Source organism: Culicoides brevitarsis, chromosome 3 (genome assembly GCF_036172545.1).
Source record: "Culicoides brevitarsis isolate CSIRO-B50_1 chromosome 3, AGI_CSIRO_Cbre_v1, whole genome shotgun sequence".
NCBI classification, from domain to species: domain Eukaryota; kingdom Metazoa; phylum Arthropoda; class Insecta; order Diptera; family Ceratopogonidae; genus Culicoides; species Culicoides brevitarsis.
This window is the reverse complement of record NC_087087.1, coordinates 3223958-3244636: the sequence shown is the minus strand read 5'-3', so window position 1 is coordinate 3244636 and position 20679 is coordinate 3223958. Positions and strand designations below refer to the sequence as shown.

Sequence of the window (20679 nt, the reverse complement as noted above, 5' to 3'; positions counted from 1 at the left end):
TTTGACGGATGGATGGATAGGAAAAAAATAGATAATAACTTTATTTTTTTTTTAATTTTTAACGAAATTGTACAAAAAAAATTATTTTATAAAAAAAATATATAAAAACTGGCCATTATTGTTTAATTTAAATAATAAAACTTTTTCACTGGGACCAAAAAAAATATAAAGCTTGTATCTGATAGAAAGTTGGTATATTTTTTGAATTGTATTTTTTTCTTTTTTTAATATATTACTCAATTTGTGTTTATATCTACAGTTTTTATCTCACATTTAGAACCCTATCATTAATTACGTATTAATTTAAATTATATTTAAGTTGAGGTCACATGAGTTGGTTTATTTTAATGCGTTAATAAATTTAATTTTATTCCTTAAAATCTAGTATCTTCTTCTTTTTTTACGATTTTAATTTATTTTTTTGTTTTTTTATTTAATATTATTATTTACTTTTATTTTTAATATTATACTTATAATTTTTTATTATATATATATTTATTATTATAATTATTATTTCATCTTTATTTCACAATATTTTTATTTTTTTACGTATTTCGTTTTTTCTTTCAACTATATATCTTTATAATTACATAGTTTCTTTTTAGCACTGTTTATAAAGAGAAAAATGACTAAGGTTTGCATTTAAATTAAATAATGAAACATATATTTTATTATTATTTATTTATTAAAATTAACATTAATGTTACTTTAATGTATTTTTAATTAATTAATAATAATAAAATTAATGTTTAATTATTTTTTTGGGACTTTTGGGTTTTTTTAGGAGAGTATTTTTTTATAAGCGCAACATTGCACAACATTTCATTTGTTTATTTATCATCATTATAAAATTTGTCCTATTGGAATAGTAATTATTTATTTTTTTGGCAAGGTTACTATTATCATTATTATTACTATATGTTTATTGATTCGTCGGTATTTATTGTTTTTTTCTCTTGTGTGTGGCTAAAAATGCTGAAACTCAGAAAAAAATGTATTGAATACAATTTTAATTTTTTTAAATTTCTTATATGATCAATTCAACATATTACACAAAAATATTAATAATAATAATATATAATAATAGTACAAATTTATTTAAAAATTTTTTAATATACGGAAGTTTTTTTTTTATCTCAAAATTTATACAAAAAAAAAATTATTTTTTTAAAAAAAGGAAAAAAATCACTAAATTATCTTTTTTTTTAATTTTACGCCGGACTCTGTGGCGGTGATAATTCATCTCCATTTTCCCCGGATCCCGGCTCGCCTTTAGTCTTATTTTCTTTTTTCCATTTCATTCGTCGATTCTGGAACCAGATCTTGATTTGGCGCTCCGTGAGACACAATGCGTGCGCAATTTCGATTCGCCTCCGTCTCGTCAAGTAACGATTAAAGTGAAATTCCTTTTCCAATTCGAGCGTTTGGTAACGCGTATAGGTCTGTCTGCCTCGTTTGCGCTCTGCTTAATTTTGAAAAACGAAAAAAATAAATTAGCATAAGTTGTCATTGGATATCCTTAAAAAATAAATTAATTTAAATTTTAAAAAATTGTGAGAATTATCGCTTCATAACCACGTGACTTTTATGGTAAAGACATAAAAAAAATGGAGAGGGACAAGAAATTGTTGCGCCATTCAAGTCTTCGACGATTAAAAGCTCATTAGTGATTGTTACACATTCGTAGCTCCATACACAATAGTTATTAAGTTCAACGTTATTATTATTGTTATTATTTATAACGTGTTGTTGTTGTAATTCTTTCATATATATTATGTGTGTTTAATGATGGCTGATTCTAATAATTATAATGGAGTGTCTGTACAAAAACCAAAAAAAAAAAACTCGTAAGAGTTACGACGATGGAAAAAAATAGATATTTACATGAAGAGTGTATTAAAGAGGAACTGTGATTAAATTAACATTTCGCTGTAATATTAAAATGTTTTGCTAATACAAATGATTATAACGTTCATAAGGTATGGTTAACAATTTTCTCATAAATAAATACCTACAAGGTGTTTCTAAACTTTTTTCGCATCAACAAGATTTTTTTCAGTTAAGAAAAAACTGACGAGACACCCTATTAGAGAAAAAAATGCTTTAAGATAATTTTATCGTTCGTTCAAGAAAATCTCAGTCTCTTTAATTAATTCATTTGCAGCTCAGCTCGATCGATACTATCAAGTTTTTCAATAATTATTTAATGATTTAATTTAGAAATCTCGAAGCATAGCTTCATATCATAGAGCAGCTGTTAGTTAGATAAACGTTTTCTTTCAGGCAGTTCCTGTTGAATCTTATCTTGATATCTTTTTCATCATCTCACAACGGTCTTCAATCAAATCACAAAACTCACATCTATTGGTAAGGGGTTGCTGTGATGTGAATTGTGAAGAACTGATGTTTCGCGAAGGTTGCTTTTGAGTGAGATGCGATAAGAGACTTTTTAGAGAAGTTTTTTTTTATGATTTTTCAACAATTTAAATATTCTAATAATTGAGATTTAGTTTAATATTAACTAAATGTTTATTTAATTTTGATCAATTTTAAGCTTAAAAAATTTAATTGATATAAAAAAAATTTACGAATTTTTTTACGTTTTTTTTATACTGATGGATTTTCAAGCTTAAGAACCTTCAAAAAGACGTTCAAAGAAATTTTTCGTAATTTTAGATAAATTTAAGCTTAAGAACCATCAAATTGGCAAAAACAAAATTTACGTATTTTTTACGGATTTTTTTACGTATTTTTATGTTAAAAATTTTTAAGAAATTTTTAATAATGATCTTTATTATTAATAATTTATGTAAGATTTTTTTTAGAAGATCTTCTTTCAAAGTCTCTTCCTCTACTCAAAGCAACTTCTCTTAAGAAGTCTCATTCTCTTCGTCAATCTCATGTGCCTTTAATTTTGAAGCTAATGGAATATAGAGTTCTTCATATGAGAGACCAAAAAATATGATTGTTCTTGTATGCCTTTGAGGTTTTTAGTATTTTTATAAACGAAGAATGTTTTTTGTAATTCGTATGAAAATCTGAAATGCAGAAGAATGCTTTGATATTGTTGGCTTCGACGTATTTGATATTTTGAACCGGGTTTTCAATAACAATCAGCAGTAGATCTATTAACGACAATCTTCTTCCTTAAAGAAATTTTTAGTCTGCTAAATAGTTTTGAAGGGTTTGAGGTTTGAATATCAAGTTCTCATTAGAAGGTTTGCTTATTTCATCGTATGTAATTATCACAAATTCAGATCGAGTTCCATTAGCCAATTTTGAGCTTGTTCTATTGTTTGCAAAATTTTTGCTGAAATAGTTTGAAGCAAGTTTATAAACTTTAAGATTGGCTGAGCTGAAAAAAAAATAAAATAAAATACTTACAAAAAATCTTTAAAAAAAAAGTTGAAAAAAATATCAATTAAATCTCGTTCAAAATTCTCGTTCTGCGAAACATGAACTTTCCACAATTCACAAAAGAAGAATCAAACGGACACAAAACTTTTCCTCGATTATTACACTTTTGTTTAGTTACATCTCCTCATCTCTCTCTTCAAAACGCACAACGCTGTCATGTTGTGTTTTCCTATCCAAACAACTTCCAATTCTCCTCCGTTTTTTGTTTTGTATTACATTTCCATCGCGCGCAAGCAGCAAAAGGAATTGAGATGTAAAGTAAAATTGATTGCTATCATTAGTAACACACTGATATACATGTACACAATTTATATAAAACTCTCTCGCATTCACATCTTGTGAATGGGGATGGATATTCAAAATACATTCCGTGCCTCGTGTTTGTTGCAAGAAAAGGGACACAAGTCTCTCGGGATCCGGCAAAAATATTATTTATATGCGATGAGAAAAGTTTTCCATCAGCAACCCTTGAAACGACTTTCGTTCGTTATACGACACAAAAAAATATCAAACATGTCGAAAACAAAAAAAAAAGTTCCTCGAAAAAACTCATCAACGATTTTTTTTTCGTTTAGTGCCCATTGCACGATATCCGAGCCTGTTCTCTGTGCTTCTCTGCTCAAACGTTGACAAATGTATTATTATTGTGTTTTCGACTTTGATTAATTCCACATCTATTGTTAAAAGCAGTATCGTGCGACAATGAATTTAATATAATAATCATATATTGGATGTTTTTTTTTTGTATTTTCTCGTTGGTCATGAATAAGGTGTGATCAATATCTTCGTTCGGTTTCTGGCGTTTAGGGGCTCGCATGACATCTGTTGGTGTCTCGTTGTCATGTGCACAAGTAAAAATAAAGACAATTAATTTCATGTCAAAAAATTACCTTAATTAGATCGCAAGTAGTAGTTTTCCTCTTGAAAAATATTCATCTTCAAAAATCTCGTTCGTCGTCACGAAACATATCCAGACACAAAAAACATACCGCTTAATTCTTAGTTTTTATTTTTTTTTCATCTTCTCGTTCATTTTTTATACTTTACTTTGACTTGACTTGACTTTATATTTCATGCGCCGTGTGTACTGTGAAAGACAGAACCCATTTGTCACTTTTCTTCTCAGGATCCCAAAAAATACAAAAAAACGTTCGTGTAATAATAATAATAATAACTAACCAAGAAGAGAAGAAATTTTGATTCGAAAATATTGTTTGAAACCAAGTCGAGTCAAGGAATGATTAAAAAAAAAAATTTTTTTTTTGTAACGTTAAGACGAACGGAGACAAATGAGAAAATTTTCTACGCTTCTATTTTTTCTTTTGTATTTTTTTTTGTTCGTTATTCCTTCTTGTAATGCGTTTCATTGCTTTGACGTGACGTATTAAATATTAAACAGAAACAAAAGTTTTATTTGCACAAAAATTCGAGCAGAGGAAAGAGGAGACAATCGAAAACAATAGACGTCAATATGCTTTTAAATTAGAGCATAAAACAAACAATGAATACATTAAATTTTGTTCTTTTGCTGCTTTTTGAAGAGAAAGGAGGAAAAAACAGTAGGAAACGGATCCTTTCTTTTCGGTAGAAATTTTTTGGGAGATATTGGTTGAAATTTAAAACAAAAGAAAATTGATCTTTTTTTTTTGAAAAATGTTAAAAACAATGGAAACAGTAGAAGCGTAGAGAAATTCAATAAGTTCTGCTTTCTTTCAGGGTTTAATAGGAATGTTTTGTTGTTAAATTTGCAAAAATTATTTAAATTTTTTTGGCAATTTTTTTTTTTTGCTACAAAAATTATTATTGTTCAGGGTTGGATTTTTATTATTTATGTAAAAAAAAATTATTTTCGTCTAAAAATTGTTCATAATTTATCTAAAACGATCGTTTTGTATTGAAATCCAACCCTGCAAAAAAATTTTTATTATTAAAAATGAAACTTACAATATTTTAATTCGAAATTTTAATACAAATTCCAACCCTGAAAAATTTTTTTCTTTATTTTTTATCTTTTTAGATAATTAAAACCCAACCCTGACGGATCAATTTTTAACACGAAATTAATGTTTTTGAATTTAAATTGTTTAAGCTTAATCATTAAAGATCATATAAAAATTTTCACTTTGAACTGTGAATAATTTAAATTTAATTAATAGAATTTATTTTAGCCCTGTATATTTGAGTTATTTTTTTTATTTTTAAATTAAATTAATCAGGGTTGAGTTTTTAATTAAATTGACTATTTTTGTTATTTTATTTAAAAATTTTGATCTCTATGGGTTAAATTTAAACATTTAAAATGCAAAAACTTTAATTTCGTGATGAAAATTAATCCTTCAGGGTTGGGTTTTAATTTTCATAAAACTCAAAGAAAATTTTTTTCTCAGTCCAACCCTGTATTCAAATTTTTAGATAATTTTTTAACGTAAAAAATAAAAATCTAACCCTGAAGAATAATTTTCTTTAGCTAACTTTAATTTTTTGATCATCAAAAGTTAAAAGTCAGGGTTGGAATTTGTAATAAATTCTCAAATTAAAATATTTTAAATTTCATTTTTAATTTTTAATAATAAAAATTTGTTTTGCAGGGTTGGATTTCAATACAAAATGATCATTTTAGATAAATTTCAAATTACAAAAAGACCCAAATTAATTCATTCAGTAAAATTTCTCAACTCAAAGAGACTTCAAAGATGAATAATAATCCATGAAGATGACTAATTTCAACTAAAAATTCTTTCTCGAAAGATACATTTTTGCAATCCAACAAAAAATGATGACAAATGCCCGAAAAATTCCTTGAGGTAGCAAATATTCTTGGATTAACAAAAAAAAAATAAATAAAAATTGAACGCCATTCATTCAAAGTGTTAACTTTTCTAACAACAAAAAAAAAACAAAATAACGAACAAAAAAAAAGTTGAAATGAAAAAATGTGTCAAAAAGAAAATTTTTCATTATTCTACTTTAAAATGTCAGACAACAGACATATGTACACTTCATGCTTTCCTCTTGTGATGTTGCTGCTCTCTCCATCTACCTATCTATCGTTCGTACCTACGAGGCAGGCTATACGGGACAGAATATTCGTCGAATGATGAATTGGATGTATGTTGCGCCTCTAAATGTGTGTCTGCTGTGCGTTTCGTGTGCATAGACAAAAAAAAATTCTCCTCTTGTGAAATTGTGAGAAAGATTTATTGGTTTCTTAGATTTTTTTTTTCTATAAAAATATTTCAATGTAAAATGTTTCGTGTGGCATTTCCCTTACATACGGTACGATATCATATTATCGACGAAAAATATTTTTTTGGAATTTTTTTTTTAATGTAGAAAGTATCATCGGTTTGGTTTTTTTTGTGTCTATTGAAAAAATGTAAAGCCGGATAAGAGGTTGTAATCTTAGAAGAAGAAGAAGAAAAAACCACCTGCATTTCCGATGATTTTAGTTTGGGTTCAAAAAATTGATAATGAACAGAAACGAAATTATATAAAAAAAATTTGTTCAGGGGGGAGAGGTTAAAAGTAAATTTTTGGGGAGGGTTCTTGTTTCAATTTCAATATTTTTTGAAATTTCTTTGAAATTATTCAGATTCTGAGGATTTGGGTTGAAATAAAAACTCTTCAAGGGGGGAGGAAAATTTCAAAATTTTGGGGAGGGTCATTATTTCAAACTCAATATTTTTTGAAAATTCTTTGAAATTATTTAGATTCTGAGCTAATTTGCATCAAAAAAATCTTTAGTTTTAAATCTTTTAAGAAAAATTTCTCAAGGGGGAGGAAAATTTCAAAATTTGGGGGAGGGTCAAAATTTCAAACTCAATATTTTTTGAAATTTCTTTGAAAATTGAAATCTTCGTGACTCATGAAGCGACTTTTCTCGTTGAAATCTTTAACTTTACTCACCAAACTGACTCCGCATCCATGGATAGAGCGGCGAAGGTAACGATGCTTGCGTATTCTGGCTATTTGGCGGAGGTTGCTGTTGTCCCTGATGCAATGACGGCGGCTGTTGATGCATCATATTCTGCGGCGGCGGCACAGGAGGTCCTCCTCCCGGATTCGTGTACATGCCCATGTGCTGTTGATTCTGATGCGAAATCTGAAAGGGCTGCGATTTAAATTTTTCTTTTGTTCCGCGAATTTTTCCCTTCGCGCGATACATACCTGTTGTTGGTTATGGTTCATGTGATGAGGCATCGGAGGCATTTGTGCATTCATGTGATGTTGTCCCATTTGCTCTAAAGGCGGCGATCCATTTTCGCCCGCCATCCCGATGCCTCCGACAGCAGCTTGGAGCTTACATGACGCATACACGACGGGCTGTTGCTGCGTTTGCTGTTGCGGTTGCATCGCTCCGTTCGGATGTTGCTGCGGCGGCATTACGCCAACTTGACTAGATGGGCTATCGGGTCGAGGATATCCCGTGTTTGCTTCCATGCCCTGATTGTAGTAACCCATGCGATCGTAGGGCGGAAATCGGGGATACGGCAAGTTGCCTTGCCCGGCGTGACTCTGGTTGTAATGGTGCATTTGCTGCGTGCCATCTAGATCCACGCCGTTGCCCGGATAGTGCCCGTGCATGTCTGAATTCATGTAGGAATTTGTAAAGTATGACGTCATACTTTCACAGTTATTTGTACTCATAGTCATTTTTGAAAAAAATTGTTAGTTTTGTTTTGTTTTTTTGGAGAAGTTTTACTTTTTAACGATTTTTTTTTTGTTTTTTGTCTTTTCGCAGGTCACACGAAGTTCGTAAAAAAGTGTCGGTCTTTCAAGTTGTGAGCTTTGAAAACTGCCTCAATAACAACGCAGTGATAATGGTAACGGTAGGTTCCTGCAATGATAAGAAAAATTGAAAATTTTATTAGTTTTTTGATTTTTTATCAAAAGTTAATTTTTTCTTAAATTTATTATTTTTTCTAAATTTGCTTAATTTATTTTTATTATATTTTTTTTTAATTTTCATTATAAAATCTTGTTTTTAAAGTAAATATAAATTTCATAAATTTTCTAAAATTAATTAATTAATTTTTTAATTTAATTATTTTTTTTTTGTTTCAGGCAAATTTTTCCAATTAATTCAAACCAAACATAAATAAAATAAAAATAAAAAAAAAAAAAATTATCATTTAAATGGAAAAAAATATTTTAATCTTTAATTAAAAATTAAAATAAATATTTTGAATAAAATAAATTAAAAAAAAATATTTTAATTTTCAATTAATTGGAATAAGTTTCATAAAATTATTATTAAAATATATTTTGTTATTTAAATTTTTTTATTTGAAAAAAAAAAAATAATAAAAATGTTCAAATCAAATTAATGTTAATAATTTTTTTTAAATTCATATTTAAATTTTTAATAAAAATTTTTTAATTGAATTTTTTTTATTCACATAATTTTTTATTATATCTATTATTTTTTAAAACTAAAATAGGCATTAAAAATTTATTAATTTTTCGTAATAATATTTTTTTTAATTAAATTTTTCTAAATTAAAAAAAATAAAATAAAAAAATTATTTAATTAAAAAAAATAAATTAAAATAAAATTTTTAATTAATTTTTTTTAAACTTAAATATTTAATTTTTATTTTTTAAAAAATATTAAAATATAAATATTTATTTTTTTTTAATTTTTTTTAATAATTAAAAAAAATTAATTTTAAAATTAATTTAAATTAAATTTTTTTTTAATAATTAAATTTTAATATTTTTTTTTAGAAATCTCATCATCAAACGCTAATAAAACATGAAGGAACGTCAAATAAATAATAAAAATGGCCGTCGCTTCCCGCCATCATCATTTCTAAGCAACGCACTATATTTCTCGGAAGGCACGAAAGGACGATGACGATACAAAATTAATTAATTGCTCGGTTTATATTGACAACATTCCATTTCCATTCAAGTTTTCAATTTAAATTCTACAAGTCATTAGATTGAATATTTGTTTAATAGTGTGAATATTTGCACTTTGATTAATTTATTGTCGCAACTGTGGCTTTTTGTTCATGTTCACCGAGTTGTTTGCCCGAGAGATTAGGATTTCGGGATAGTTTTGCGGTAAAGACAAGGCAGCAACAAAAAAAAATCATAATAATAGCGGTTGGAAGCATTTTCGGAATAAATCAATAAATACAACAAACAACGAAATTCTATCATGCATGCATGCCGTAAATGATTTATTGCTGTTAATAAGTAGTACGAGGTACAATTGAATCGTCGCCCGTACAGCAAAATATTCAAATAGAACAGAGACGTGAATAGATTAGACGACAATTGAGCAGAATGGAAGAAATTTCAATTGTTTTCTCTTCGAAAATTGCAGTCAATTCTAATTTCCCCCACACTTTGCGAGTATTTAAGAGGGAAATGTACAAAGGCAATCAGGAGCATTCCGAACAACGACAGAGAGACAAAATGTAATCAATGTTGGCAACATGTCTGAACATCATGAGGAATTTTTAGTATGTTGAAGCGTAACGAGTAGAGAAGAGGAGACAAATGTTAAAATATTTTTAATTTAATTTCCTTTCAATGAATGAATTTACATCATCTGTGTCGTCGTCGTCGTTGTCGTCATTTTTTTTCGTTTTAATTTTTTTTTTCTAATTTTATGCCATGTGACAAAATTTTTTGATGTTTAAAAAAAATTTTTTTTTTTAATTTTTTGGAGTTAATTTCAAAGTTTAAAATTAATTTAAAAAAAAAATTAACGAATTTTTTAGTTGATTTTTTTTGAAATTTCATTGAGACGAATGAAAGTGATACTGTTATACAGGAGACTTAATGCAGATGGCGCTCGTGTCGTTAAGGGGTTATCATTTTCATTCGTCTCAGATGTGTTGACTACTGTCTTCCGGCGAACAACAAACTCCGGCGTGGGTTGTGATCGCCGGACGAAAATTGAATTAGCGTGCTTCACAAATGGATACCCCTGGCATTTGGCGATCGCAACCCACGCCGGAGTTTGTTGTTCGCCGTGATACAGTAGTCAACACGTCTGAGACGAATGAAAATGATAAAGCAATTCGCTTTCACGCTAATTCAATTTCATGTCTCAATGCAGATGACATCTATCGGTGAGTCATGAAACGTACGAATTTTAATTTAATGGTAAATTAATTAATTTAATTTAATTTTTTATTGTTTTTAATTTATTTTAATTAAGATAATTTAATTTTTTTTTTTCATTAAAAAATTAAAATTTTATTTTTAATATTTTTGACAAAATTTATTAATTTATTTTTGACAAAATTTATTATTTTATTTTAACATTTTTAAAATTATTTAAAATTGCTGAAAATATATTTTTTTTTTTTGTAATCAAAATAAAAAAATTAAATTTTTATTTTTAACTTTTTTATAAATTTTCAAATTATGAATAACAAAAATTTTTTTTTTTATATTTTGAAATTGAATATTTTACATAAAAAATTTTATTTTTTTATTTAAATTTTTATTTTTATTTTATTTTATAAAAAAAATAAATTTAAATTATTTTAAAAAAATATTCTAAATTAAAATTTAAAAAAAATAAAAGAAAAACGTAAATTTTTTTTTATTTTGATTACAAAAAATTACAAATTAAAGCAATTTTTAAAAAGATAAAAATAATTGAATAAATTTTGTCAAAAATATCATTTTTTTTTAATAAATTTTTAATAAAAATAAAAAATAAAAATTTTTAAATGAAAAAAAAAATAGATTTTTAAATATTTTAATAAAAATTATATTATTACCATTAAATTTCAAATTAATTTTAATTTTTTTTTTTAAATAATTTTTTATTTAAAATTTGCATTTTGAGATTAATTTTTTGAAAATTTAAAACTTAAAAAAAAAAAAATGTTTAAAATTTTAATTAATTTTAAATAAAAAAATAATTAAAAAATTAATTTAAATTTTAAACATTTTTTTTTTTTTTTTTGATAAATCGAAGCTCATTAAAACTCAAAATAAAAATTGCAATATTTCAGCTAAAAATTAACAAAAATTATCTTAAAATGCAAATTTTTAGACCTTAATTCAATTTTTATCAGTTTGAACTAATTTCTTTTAAATTAATCTCTCATTTAAAATTAATATTTAAATTAATCAAATTTCTTTCAAAATAAATATTTGCTTAATTTACTGATAAAATTCAACAATTTCTTTACAAAAAAAAAATAAATAAATAAAAAAAAAATTTGTCTTAAAATTTCATAACAAAATTTCGCTTGAAATAAATCGCTTTCTAGTTTTCTCCATTAAACTCATAAACAACACTTGCGATAACATCTTAAGCCCTCTTAACAAATGAGTTCACAAAAAATTAATTCATTCATACTCTTGAAAGCAAAAAGTAAAGTAAAAAAATTCATGAGAAAATTGAATTAATCGCTAAACCATCAAATAAATCATAACAAACAACGTAATAATTACACAAAAATTCTCCGAATGCCATTTTCACCTCTTTCATTATTTTTTTTGTTGTTTTTCCTCTAATTGCCCTCATTTTTTTATTTTTTTGGCTAAATTCTTATCTCTTATCCGATAATCTTACATAAATAACGAATAACGAAAAAACTAACATTTGCCCTAAAAATGGTCAACATATTTGTCAAAATGATTAAAACAATCGCCTCGCGTGTTACATATTTACGTTCATGTGCAATATGGCTCCTTTTCCTCCTATTTTTTTTTTATCAAAAGGTAAACAACGCTCGTGTATGACCTGACCAGTAATAGAATATAATTTATGGCTCATATTGCGCAAGTCTCCGATGTTTGATGACGATGACGAGATTTTTTTTTGCTTTTTCGTGAAAAAAATAAAAAAAAAAATATTTAGTTTTCGAAAAAAAAATAAATAAACATAATGGATGAAAATAAACATTCATTATAACATAAACCAATCGGTGGTTGGTTTATACATCATTTACGTATGTCTATAGATACACGTCCATCGTACGTACGAAATAAAAGGTAATTAATCAAAATACCGTCGGGTGTACTTTAAATTAATAAAACATATCAATCGAGTGTGTTTCGCTGTCATTTCGTATGTTTATTTTCGTAACTTCAACTTTGTGCGAGAGTTGAAAATGTTTATTAGTATTTTGACAGTATTTTTCATGTGCGAGATGGCAATTTAATTGATCAATTACGGAGCATAAGTAAGTTATGTTAATTGAAAATCTTGGCATTTTTTTGCAAGTGCGCCAAAGATGGAGCGAAAAAAATCGAAGACAGGTAGCTCGACTCACATTCCTCGCGAATTATACGAGAAAATGTGTAAATCAATGTCTTTGTGTGTCGCGAGCAGAGCAAAAGCAACAACAAAGTGCAATAAAATAAATTAACTCGTTATACTCGATTGGCAAAAAGGCAAGACAAGATGAGTTAACAGTTGATAAGGAAACTGATTTCTTTATTAAAACATCTTTATTTTATTTTATTTACGTTACTCCGCAATACAAAACCTTAAAAAGACCGACGCAACATTCGTGCTCGTCGACGGTTATCTTAAACTCACACAACATACAGAATAATAAAAAAAAAGTTCAATATATTTATTTATTTATTTTTATAAAGTAAGTATGTTGTTGTTGTTGTTGTAATATAATAATAAAATAATAAAGTAACGAGACGCAAAATAAAAAAAGAGTTGAGCAAAGCGAGCATTTTTTATTTTTTTTTCTTTCTTTCTCTCTTTAAAAGAAGAGATGACAATGACATAACGTCAATATAATACGATGTTTATATTTATATTAAAGTACAGTCCATAATAAAGTGCAACAAAATGCTTTTTGCGAGATGAGAAATGATTTCAACTTGATTTACAGAGTGTCCAAAATGAATATTTTATATGTGAATCAAGATCGAATATTTATTGTATATGTTTACAAGTGCAAATAAAAGTGAAATCGTAAGTTTTTATATTTATATATGTTGGTTTTTTGTATTTTTATTTTTTTTTAATATTTTAATTGATTGAAAATTATCATTAATTTTTGTATATTATTTTTAATTAAAAATATTAATTATTTTAAATTTTATTTTTTTTATTATGAAGTAAGTTTTATAATTATGAAAAAAAAAATAATTTTTATAGTTAAATTATTAAAGATTTTATTTTTTTTTCTTATTATGAAGTTAAAATTTAAAAAAATAAATTTTTTTAAAAAATGTTTTAAAATAATAAAAAGTTATTATATATTCTTAAAAAAAATAATTTAAAAAAATGTAAAAATTATAAAAAAATAATGTTTGAATTAAAAAATTATGCTTAAGTATTAAAAAATACAGAAATATATATATTTATTACATTAACATTTTTATATAAAATTTATTATTTTATCAAATATTTATTATTTATTTTTTTTATTATTTACTTTTTATTACAAAAAAAAAATTAAAATATAAAAATGTTCACAAATGAATTTTTTATTCCTAAATTTTATTATTTTTTTTTTTGCAATTCAAGCAAAATTTTGATATAATTTATAATTTTTGAAGAAATAATAAATAAAATTATAATAATTTTTATATACAATATAAAAAATATGAATAATTATTACGTTTTATAATAATATTATAATTATTATTATAAAAATTTTTTTTTTTTGTAAATTAAATGAAATTTAGAAAATTTTCATATATTTAAAACGAAAGTTATTCAATTTTTAGTTTTATATATGATATAAAATCTTATTTTCAATTAAATATAAAGTCTGTTGTAAAATAATATGTTTAAATAAAATTTAAAAATTTTGAAAAATAAATAGTTTATATTAAAATATAAATAACTTGTATAACAAAAAATTAAAATCTAAATTATAAAAATTTAGAAAGACAATTTTTTTTTGCAATGAAGAAAATATTTCAAAAAATATATAAATAAATTATTTAATATAAAACATTCATATTAATAAATTTATTTTATTTTAATTTTATTTATTTTTTTTGTTTTGTAAATTTTTATATTTAAAAAAAAATGAAGAATTTTTACAATTTTTAATATTTTTTTATATTCATTTCCTTTGATTTATAAAAAAAATTAATAAATATATAAGTTTGTATTGAATTTAAAATCTCAGCATTGTCAATTAAAAAAAACATGAGGTAAAATATATTTAATAAAATATTTATAAATAAAAATTAAAAATTTTCAAGTAATAAAATTATATAAAATTTAAATTATTATTAATTTTATTCAAAATATTCATATATATTTTGTGTAAAAAGTATTATATTTAAAATATATATTTAAAAATTTAGAAAATAATTTTAACATTTTTTTAATATGAAAAAAAATAATAATTAAATTAAAAAAAATAATTTTTTAATTATTGAAAATTTATTTAATTATTTTTAATTAAAAAAAATTATTTTAAATTTATGAAGAAATTTTATAATAAAAAAAATATTTTATTGTTTAAAAAAATTAAAAAAAAAATAATAATTAAATTATTGTAATAAAAAAAAAAATAAAAATAATGTTTAAAACGTTTTAAAAAATGCAAAAAAAATAAATTCAACAAACACTCTGTACCCATCCGCGAAACAAAATTGCTTCCCTGAATATCTCAATAAAATTGATTGCCTATCGTATGTAAATTAACATTCAAGAATGCAACCATTAAAACTCATTGCGCGCTCGCGTCAGCTAAAAAATGTAAACAACCAACATGTATAAATAATCTGGTTATTCTCCAACAAAAACGACGAAATTCATTCCCATCGTTAATCAAATAAGCGAGTCTGTTTAAAATAAATCACATTTTTATTATCATCATCATCATAAATGAATTGTGGCTACCAGTCAATAAAAAAAAAGTTGTTCGAGAGAGAAAGAGTGACTGAGCTCGCACTAAATTATTTTGCAAAGTATTTTTATTATCCACTTATCACCTCATAAATATGATTATCATTAAATAACAATCACATTTTTATTGTTATTGTTTCTTCTTCTCTGCGTTGCGTCTCGTCGTTCGTTCGTTCGTCTGCTCGCTGTTACATATGTTTCGAGAGATTTCTTGTGCGCTAGACGTTTTTTGCCATTCTTTACATCCAACTTCGTTTTTTTTTTTGTTTTTTGGTATTGAAATGTATTTTGTTCGAGAGAAAATGGGACGAAGCGTGGTTCGCAAGTATTTACCTGTTATTTTGTCGCACGCATCTTAATTTTTTTTATTTTATTTTTTTTAAGGAAAAAATTGCAATTGAATGAATCATTGTTTTTTTTTTATTTAAAAAAAAAATAAAATAAAAAAAAATCGTGAATTATTTTTTTAACATTTTTTTTTTTATTTTTTGTTAAAAAATGTTTAAAAATGTACTTGTTCGAATTTTATTGCTTTATTAAGCGGGTGCGCTTTGCTCACTTCATTAATATTAGTTTCGGGTTCTTCTCTTCGCTGCGTCTCATATTAAATGCACATACATAAAATAAAGAGACTCGCGTGAGTGTGACGACGTATTATTGACAATTTATTATTCAACAAGCATTATATATGTCAAGAGTTGCGAGTGCGAGTCTCAAACTTGTTTCGCGTGTGTTTCTACACGAACTTCGAGTGTAATTTGATAAAAATGTTTCTTTTTTAAACATTTGTACACACAAAAAAAACTGAGCCGCTTAAATTTATGTGGATTGCTGTTTAAAGTTTAAATTGAAAAGGCGTTTCACTTAAAAAAAATTTTTTTTTTGGCGAATTTTAATTAATTAATTAGGAATTTTTTTAAAAGTAATTACGGAAGTTTTTAGATTAATTATTTATTTTTTTTTACTGTTAGATAAATATTTAAAATTTTAATTTTTTAAAAAATGAAAAAAAATATTTTTCTGTTAAAAAAAAATTAAAAAAAAAAATAAATAAAATTTAAAAAAGTTAAATTTTTAGCTTGAAATAATTTTTTTAAAATAAAATTTATTTAATTTTTAAGCATCATATTTCAAATTTTTTTAAGAATTATAAAAAAAAATTAATACAAAAAAAATTTAAGAAAAAATAAAATTAATTAAAATAAAAAAAAAAAAAATAAATTAAATTAAATTTAAAAAAAAATAATTTCAAAAATTTAAAAAAAAATAAGAAAGGAAATATTTTGTTAAAAAAATATTTAAAATTGCAAATTGAATATTAATAAGAAATTGAATATTTTCATATTAATTTAGGCAAAATTTTTAAAATTGAAATTATTTTGGAAATAAAAATAAAAAGTTGAATAATTAATTTTAATTTTAATTTTTTTTTTTTGATAAATATAATTTTTTTCTTTGAAAATCATAATATTTTAATTTTTAATAATAAAGAAATATTTTAACAAATGTATATAAAAATTAATAATGTATGTTAAAATTTAAATTTTGTTAATTTTCAAATATTTAAATTCATCAGATTTTTCAAATAAATTTGATTAAAAATTATTTTTTAACGAAATTTATTAAATTTTAATATTTTTTAAAAAAAATTTAATATGTATTTTTTAATATAAAATATTTAATTAAAAAAAAAATTAATTAAAAAAAATAAAAATATTTAATAAATAAAAAATTTAAATAAAATAAAATAAAAATAAAATTTTAAAAAAACTATTAAAAAATTATCTTGTATAAAAATTATAAAAAAAAATTATTATTATTTATCAATTATTTATATTTTTTTTAAATTTTAACTTTTAAAAAAATAATTCAAGCCAATTTAAAATGAAACTCCCTGTAAAATTTTTTTTTAAGTAATAAAAATTTCTCGTATGTGCGAAGAAACTTAACAAAATGGATCAAAACGATAAAGCGACGACGACAACGACGAAAAAAAACTGTTCGTAATTGAATAAATATTAAGATAGGTCAGCTGATTGAACGTCACTTAATTTTTTTATCGTTAAATATTTCACTCAATTAAACGCAATCGTAATCCGCTGTGTTATAAACTTCCTTCCTTTGCACTTTCCGTGTGTTTCGTGTTTTGCCGCAAAGATAATGCCGATTTGTACAAAATATACAAAATCCAGCCCGATGCATGATTTATTACCAACCGAAGTATTTTAAAGCGTTTGCCCGTTAAATTGGATTCAAAGACCCTCCGTTAAAAATAAAAAGAAATTGCAAGATGCACTTTTTTCGTGTCGTCGTCTTCTTTTTTCCCCTCCCTCGTGAACGTCATCCCGGAAAAAATATTTTTTTTTTTGCCAAACATGTATACAAAACATGCAAGAACAATCACAGTTAATAAATTATTACTTCTTCGTGAACGTTCCTTTTATCCTCGCATCCGCACATACACGTGAATTTTATTGCGAGACCGTGTCTCGTCGTCGTCTTGTGTAAGGAGCGTAAAAATGTACTCTCGCATATTAGAGAGTTAAACATATGTATTACTTGCTTTATTGTTATTTAACAAGACAAAAAAGGATAACAAGGATCTTAATTTGTAATAAAAGATTGGTGTACCACAAAAAATTTATATTTATATAAATCGGAGATGATTTTTAAAATTTATGATCTTTTATTTTTTTATTTTATAAATAAATATTTAAAAATATTTTAAATTTTTTTAAATATTTTATATTGTTTAAAAATATTTTTTTTTTAGTTTTATTTATTTTTTTTATTTATTTGAATTAATAATAATTTTTTTTAAATGTAGTTTTTTTTAAAGTAATAATTTTTATTACCTGAAGAAGATGACACATGATAAATTTGTCAATTTTTTATATATGTTTGTATTTCTATATGTTATATGTTTATGTTATGTTAATTTATCATGTTTTACTAATTTTTCGTTTTTTACACATTTTTATTATAATATTTTTTATAATAATATTTAATTAATATTTTTTTTAAATAAAAATTACACGAAACTTTAGTTTTCTATATAATTATTTTTTAATTAATAATTATTTTTTATTATAATTATTAATATAATTTTTTATTTTTATAAAAATATCAATCCGCAAAATTTTTCACTTTTTTATAAATTTTTTATTTGTATCCAAAAATATTTTTTTTTTCAATGATTTTTAATTTTAAATATTTTTTTAGAATTTATTTGATATTTTTTTTCGTTATTTTATTTTTTTTATATATGTTGATGATGATGTTGATGATAATGATGATTTTTTTCAATTAAATATATTTTATTTTATATTTTTATTAAAAATATATATGTTGTTACTTTTAATATTTTTTCTGATGTATATTTTTTATAAAGGCTCTTGTTACTGATGTTTATATTATTTTATTTAATTTTTTTGTATCATATATTTTTTTATATTTTTATTTTTTTTATAAATCACAAGAATTATTTATATATTTTTATTTTTTTAATGGAATGTAGATATTTTTTTTAATTTTTTTATAATTTAATTTTTAATTATTTTTTTTTGCAATAATAGCATAAAAGCTATTTCGCGTCTTTTGCATTAAAATTTTAATCCACGCACTTTATTGTTAAATTCTCGTAAAATCACAAAATAACTTTTAAAATAAAATAAAAAAAAAACCGAGCACTTCATCTAAAATAAACTAAATATAACATGCACGAATGTATAAAATTTTTATTATAAAAATAAAATTGTTCATTATTGTATAAACAGCGTGTGACTGATTTTTCCGAATGTCGTGCAAATACTAAACTAATAAATATCCCTTCATCATCGTATATAGCAGAGTTGCACACAACACTTCTCTCTTCTATCTAAAAAACAGTAAAACAAAACGAACGTACGACGTCGTATGTACTAAGCCCGAGTTGAGTGGCAAAATGTTTACAAAATTTTCTATATGATTCATGTGTGTTGTTCTAAATGGTCGTAGATTTTTTTTCTGTGTATGTTTGTTGCTTCGCATATAGTTCGAGCAGCCGACATTGTTCATGTCTATACGGTGCACGGGGTATACGGGGTACCTACAGTGATTTCAACTATGATGATGGAACAAAATGTGTGTGAAGGAAAACTGCACGGCATTTTTTTTTTTCATTATTTCTGAGTAGAGTGCGTTCAGCTGAGCAACAAACCGAGGGAAAATCCCGGCATATTTTCAGTGAGTGCCGAGACAAGGCATCATTCATTAATGTTTAGGAGGAGGGGGGCAAAATTTTGAAAATATTTATTTTGAATTTTTCAAAATAATTTTTAGATTATTTCCGACTTTGAAAGCTTTTTTGCTCAATTTTTAGGCAAATGAACGAGTTTCCATTGAAATTTGAACTAATATTAAAAATTTCCTTTTCAGCCCCTCCCCCTTAAAAATAAAAAAATTCGTCGTAAATTAGGGGGGGGGGGGATGGTTTGCGATTATAGGGGGGGGGGGCTATTTTATCCGACGCCATTAATGGATGGTACCCAAGGCAGGGCAATAATAGTGCAGTCAGTACTAATAAAAGACATGAATGAACGTCGACAACAACGACAACGACGACGATGATGAAGGTAGTTATTAAATTTATGATGAGAAAATTGCATGTAGACTTATTGCCTGTGTTGACGATATGATGGCTCGCCTTACTTGTCTACCGGGTTCGCCGAGAGTAATTATATTTATTATTTCTACAGAGCAGCTGAGACAATGAAAAAAAAAAATAAAAAATTAAAATTTCAATTGATGCGCGCGAAAAATTCACGACTAATAATAAAATGAAATAATTTAATAATTGTGTGGCGCAAATGTTCGTTAAATTTTTGTTTTTCTTCGTAAAAAAATTTTAATTTTTTTGAAAAGTGAAAAAGAAAAATATTTGTCACACATTTTCGAGTTTTAACAGTTTTAAAAATATAATTTGATCGACTGAATGTTCTGTTCGGATGTCAAGAATTTTTTCGTCTTTTAACAATATTTTTGTGTTTGTACATAAGGTTTTTCATTAATGAATAACATAACACATGACCAGATGTGTAATCCTGGTTGAATACTTTCTGTTTTTCTCGTGTCACAGATGCAGGGGTTTTTGGCCCAACGGGAAGTTGTCTAATTTTTTGTTAAATTAAAATATATTATTTTTTTTGTTTTAGAATTTTTTCAAAATTTAATTTAATATTTTTTTTAATTTTTAATTGAAGAAAATTAATAATAATTAAATTTTATATTAAATTTAATTTTTTTTAAAAATTAAAATTTATCATGATTAAAAAAAATAAAAAATAAAAAATTAATTAAATAAATAAATTTATTTTTCAATAAAATTAATTATTTTAAAAATATATATAAAAAAATATTTTGAGATATTTTTTTTATTTTTGGGTTATTTTAATTCAAAAAATTATTTT

At 24.1% G+C, this 20679-nt stretch overlaps 1 protein-coding gene across 1 annotated transcript; it reads right to left on the bottom strand.

Moving 5' to 3' along the window:
* Nucleotides 1-1211: 1211 nt before the first annotated feature.
* Nucleotides 1212-8070, bottom strand: LOC134836031 (homeotic protein antennapedia). The gene is made up of 3 exons (XM_063851154.1): nt 7585-8070; nt 7324-7519; nt 1212-1462 (listed from the first exon to the last, which is right to left on the bottom strand). Exons 1-3 carry the CDS (start codon nt 8068-8070, stop codon nt 1212-1214), a joined length of 933 nt encoding a protein of 310 aa, XP_063707224.1.
* Nucleotides 8071-20679: the final 12609 nt, after the last annotated feature.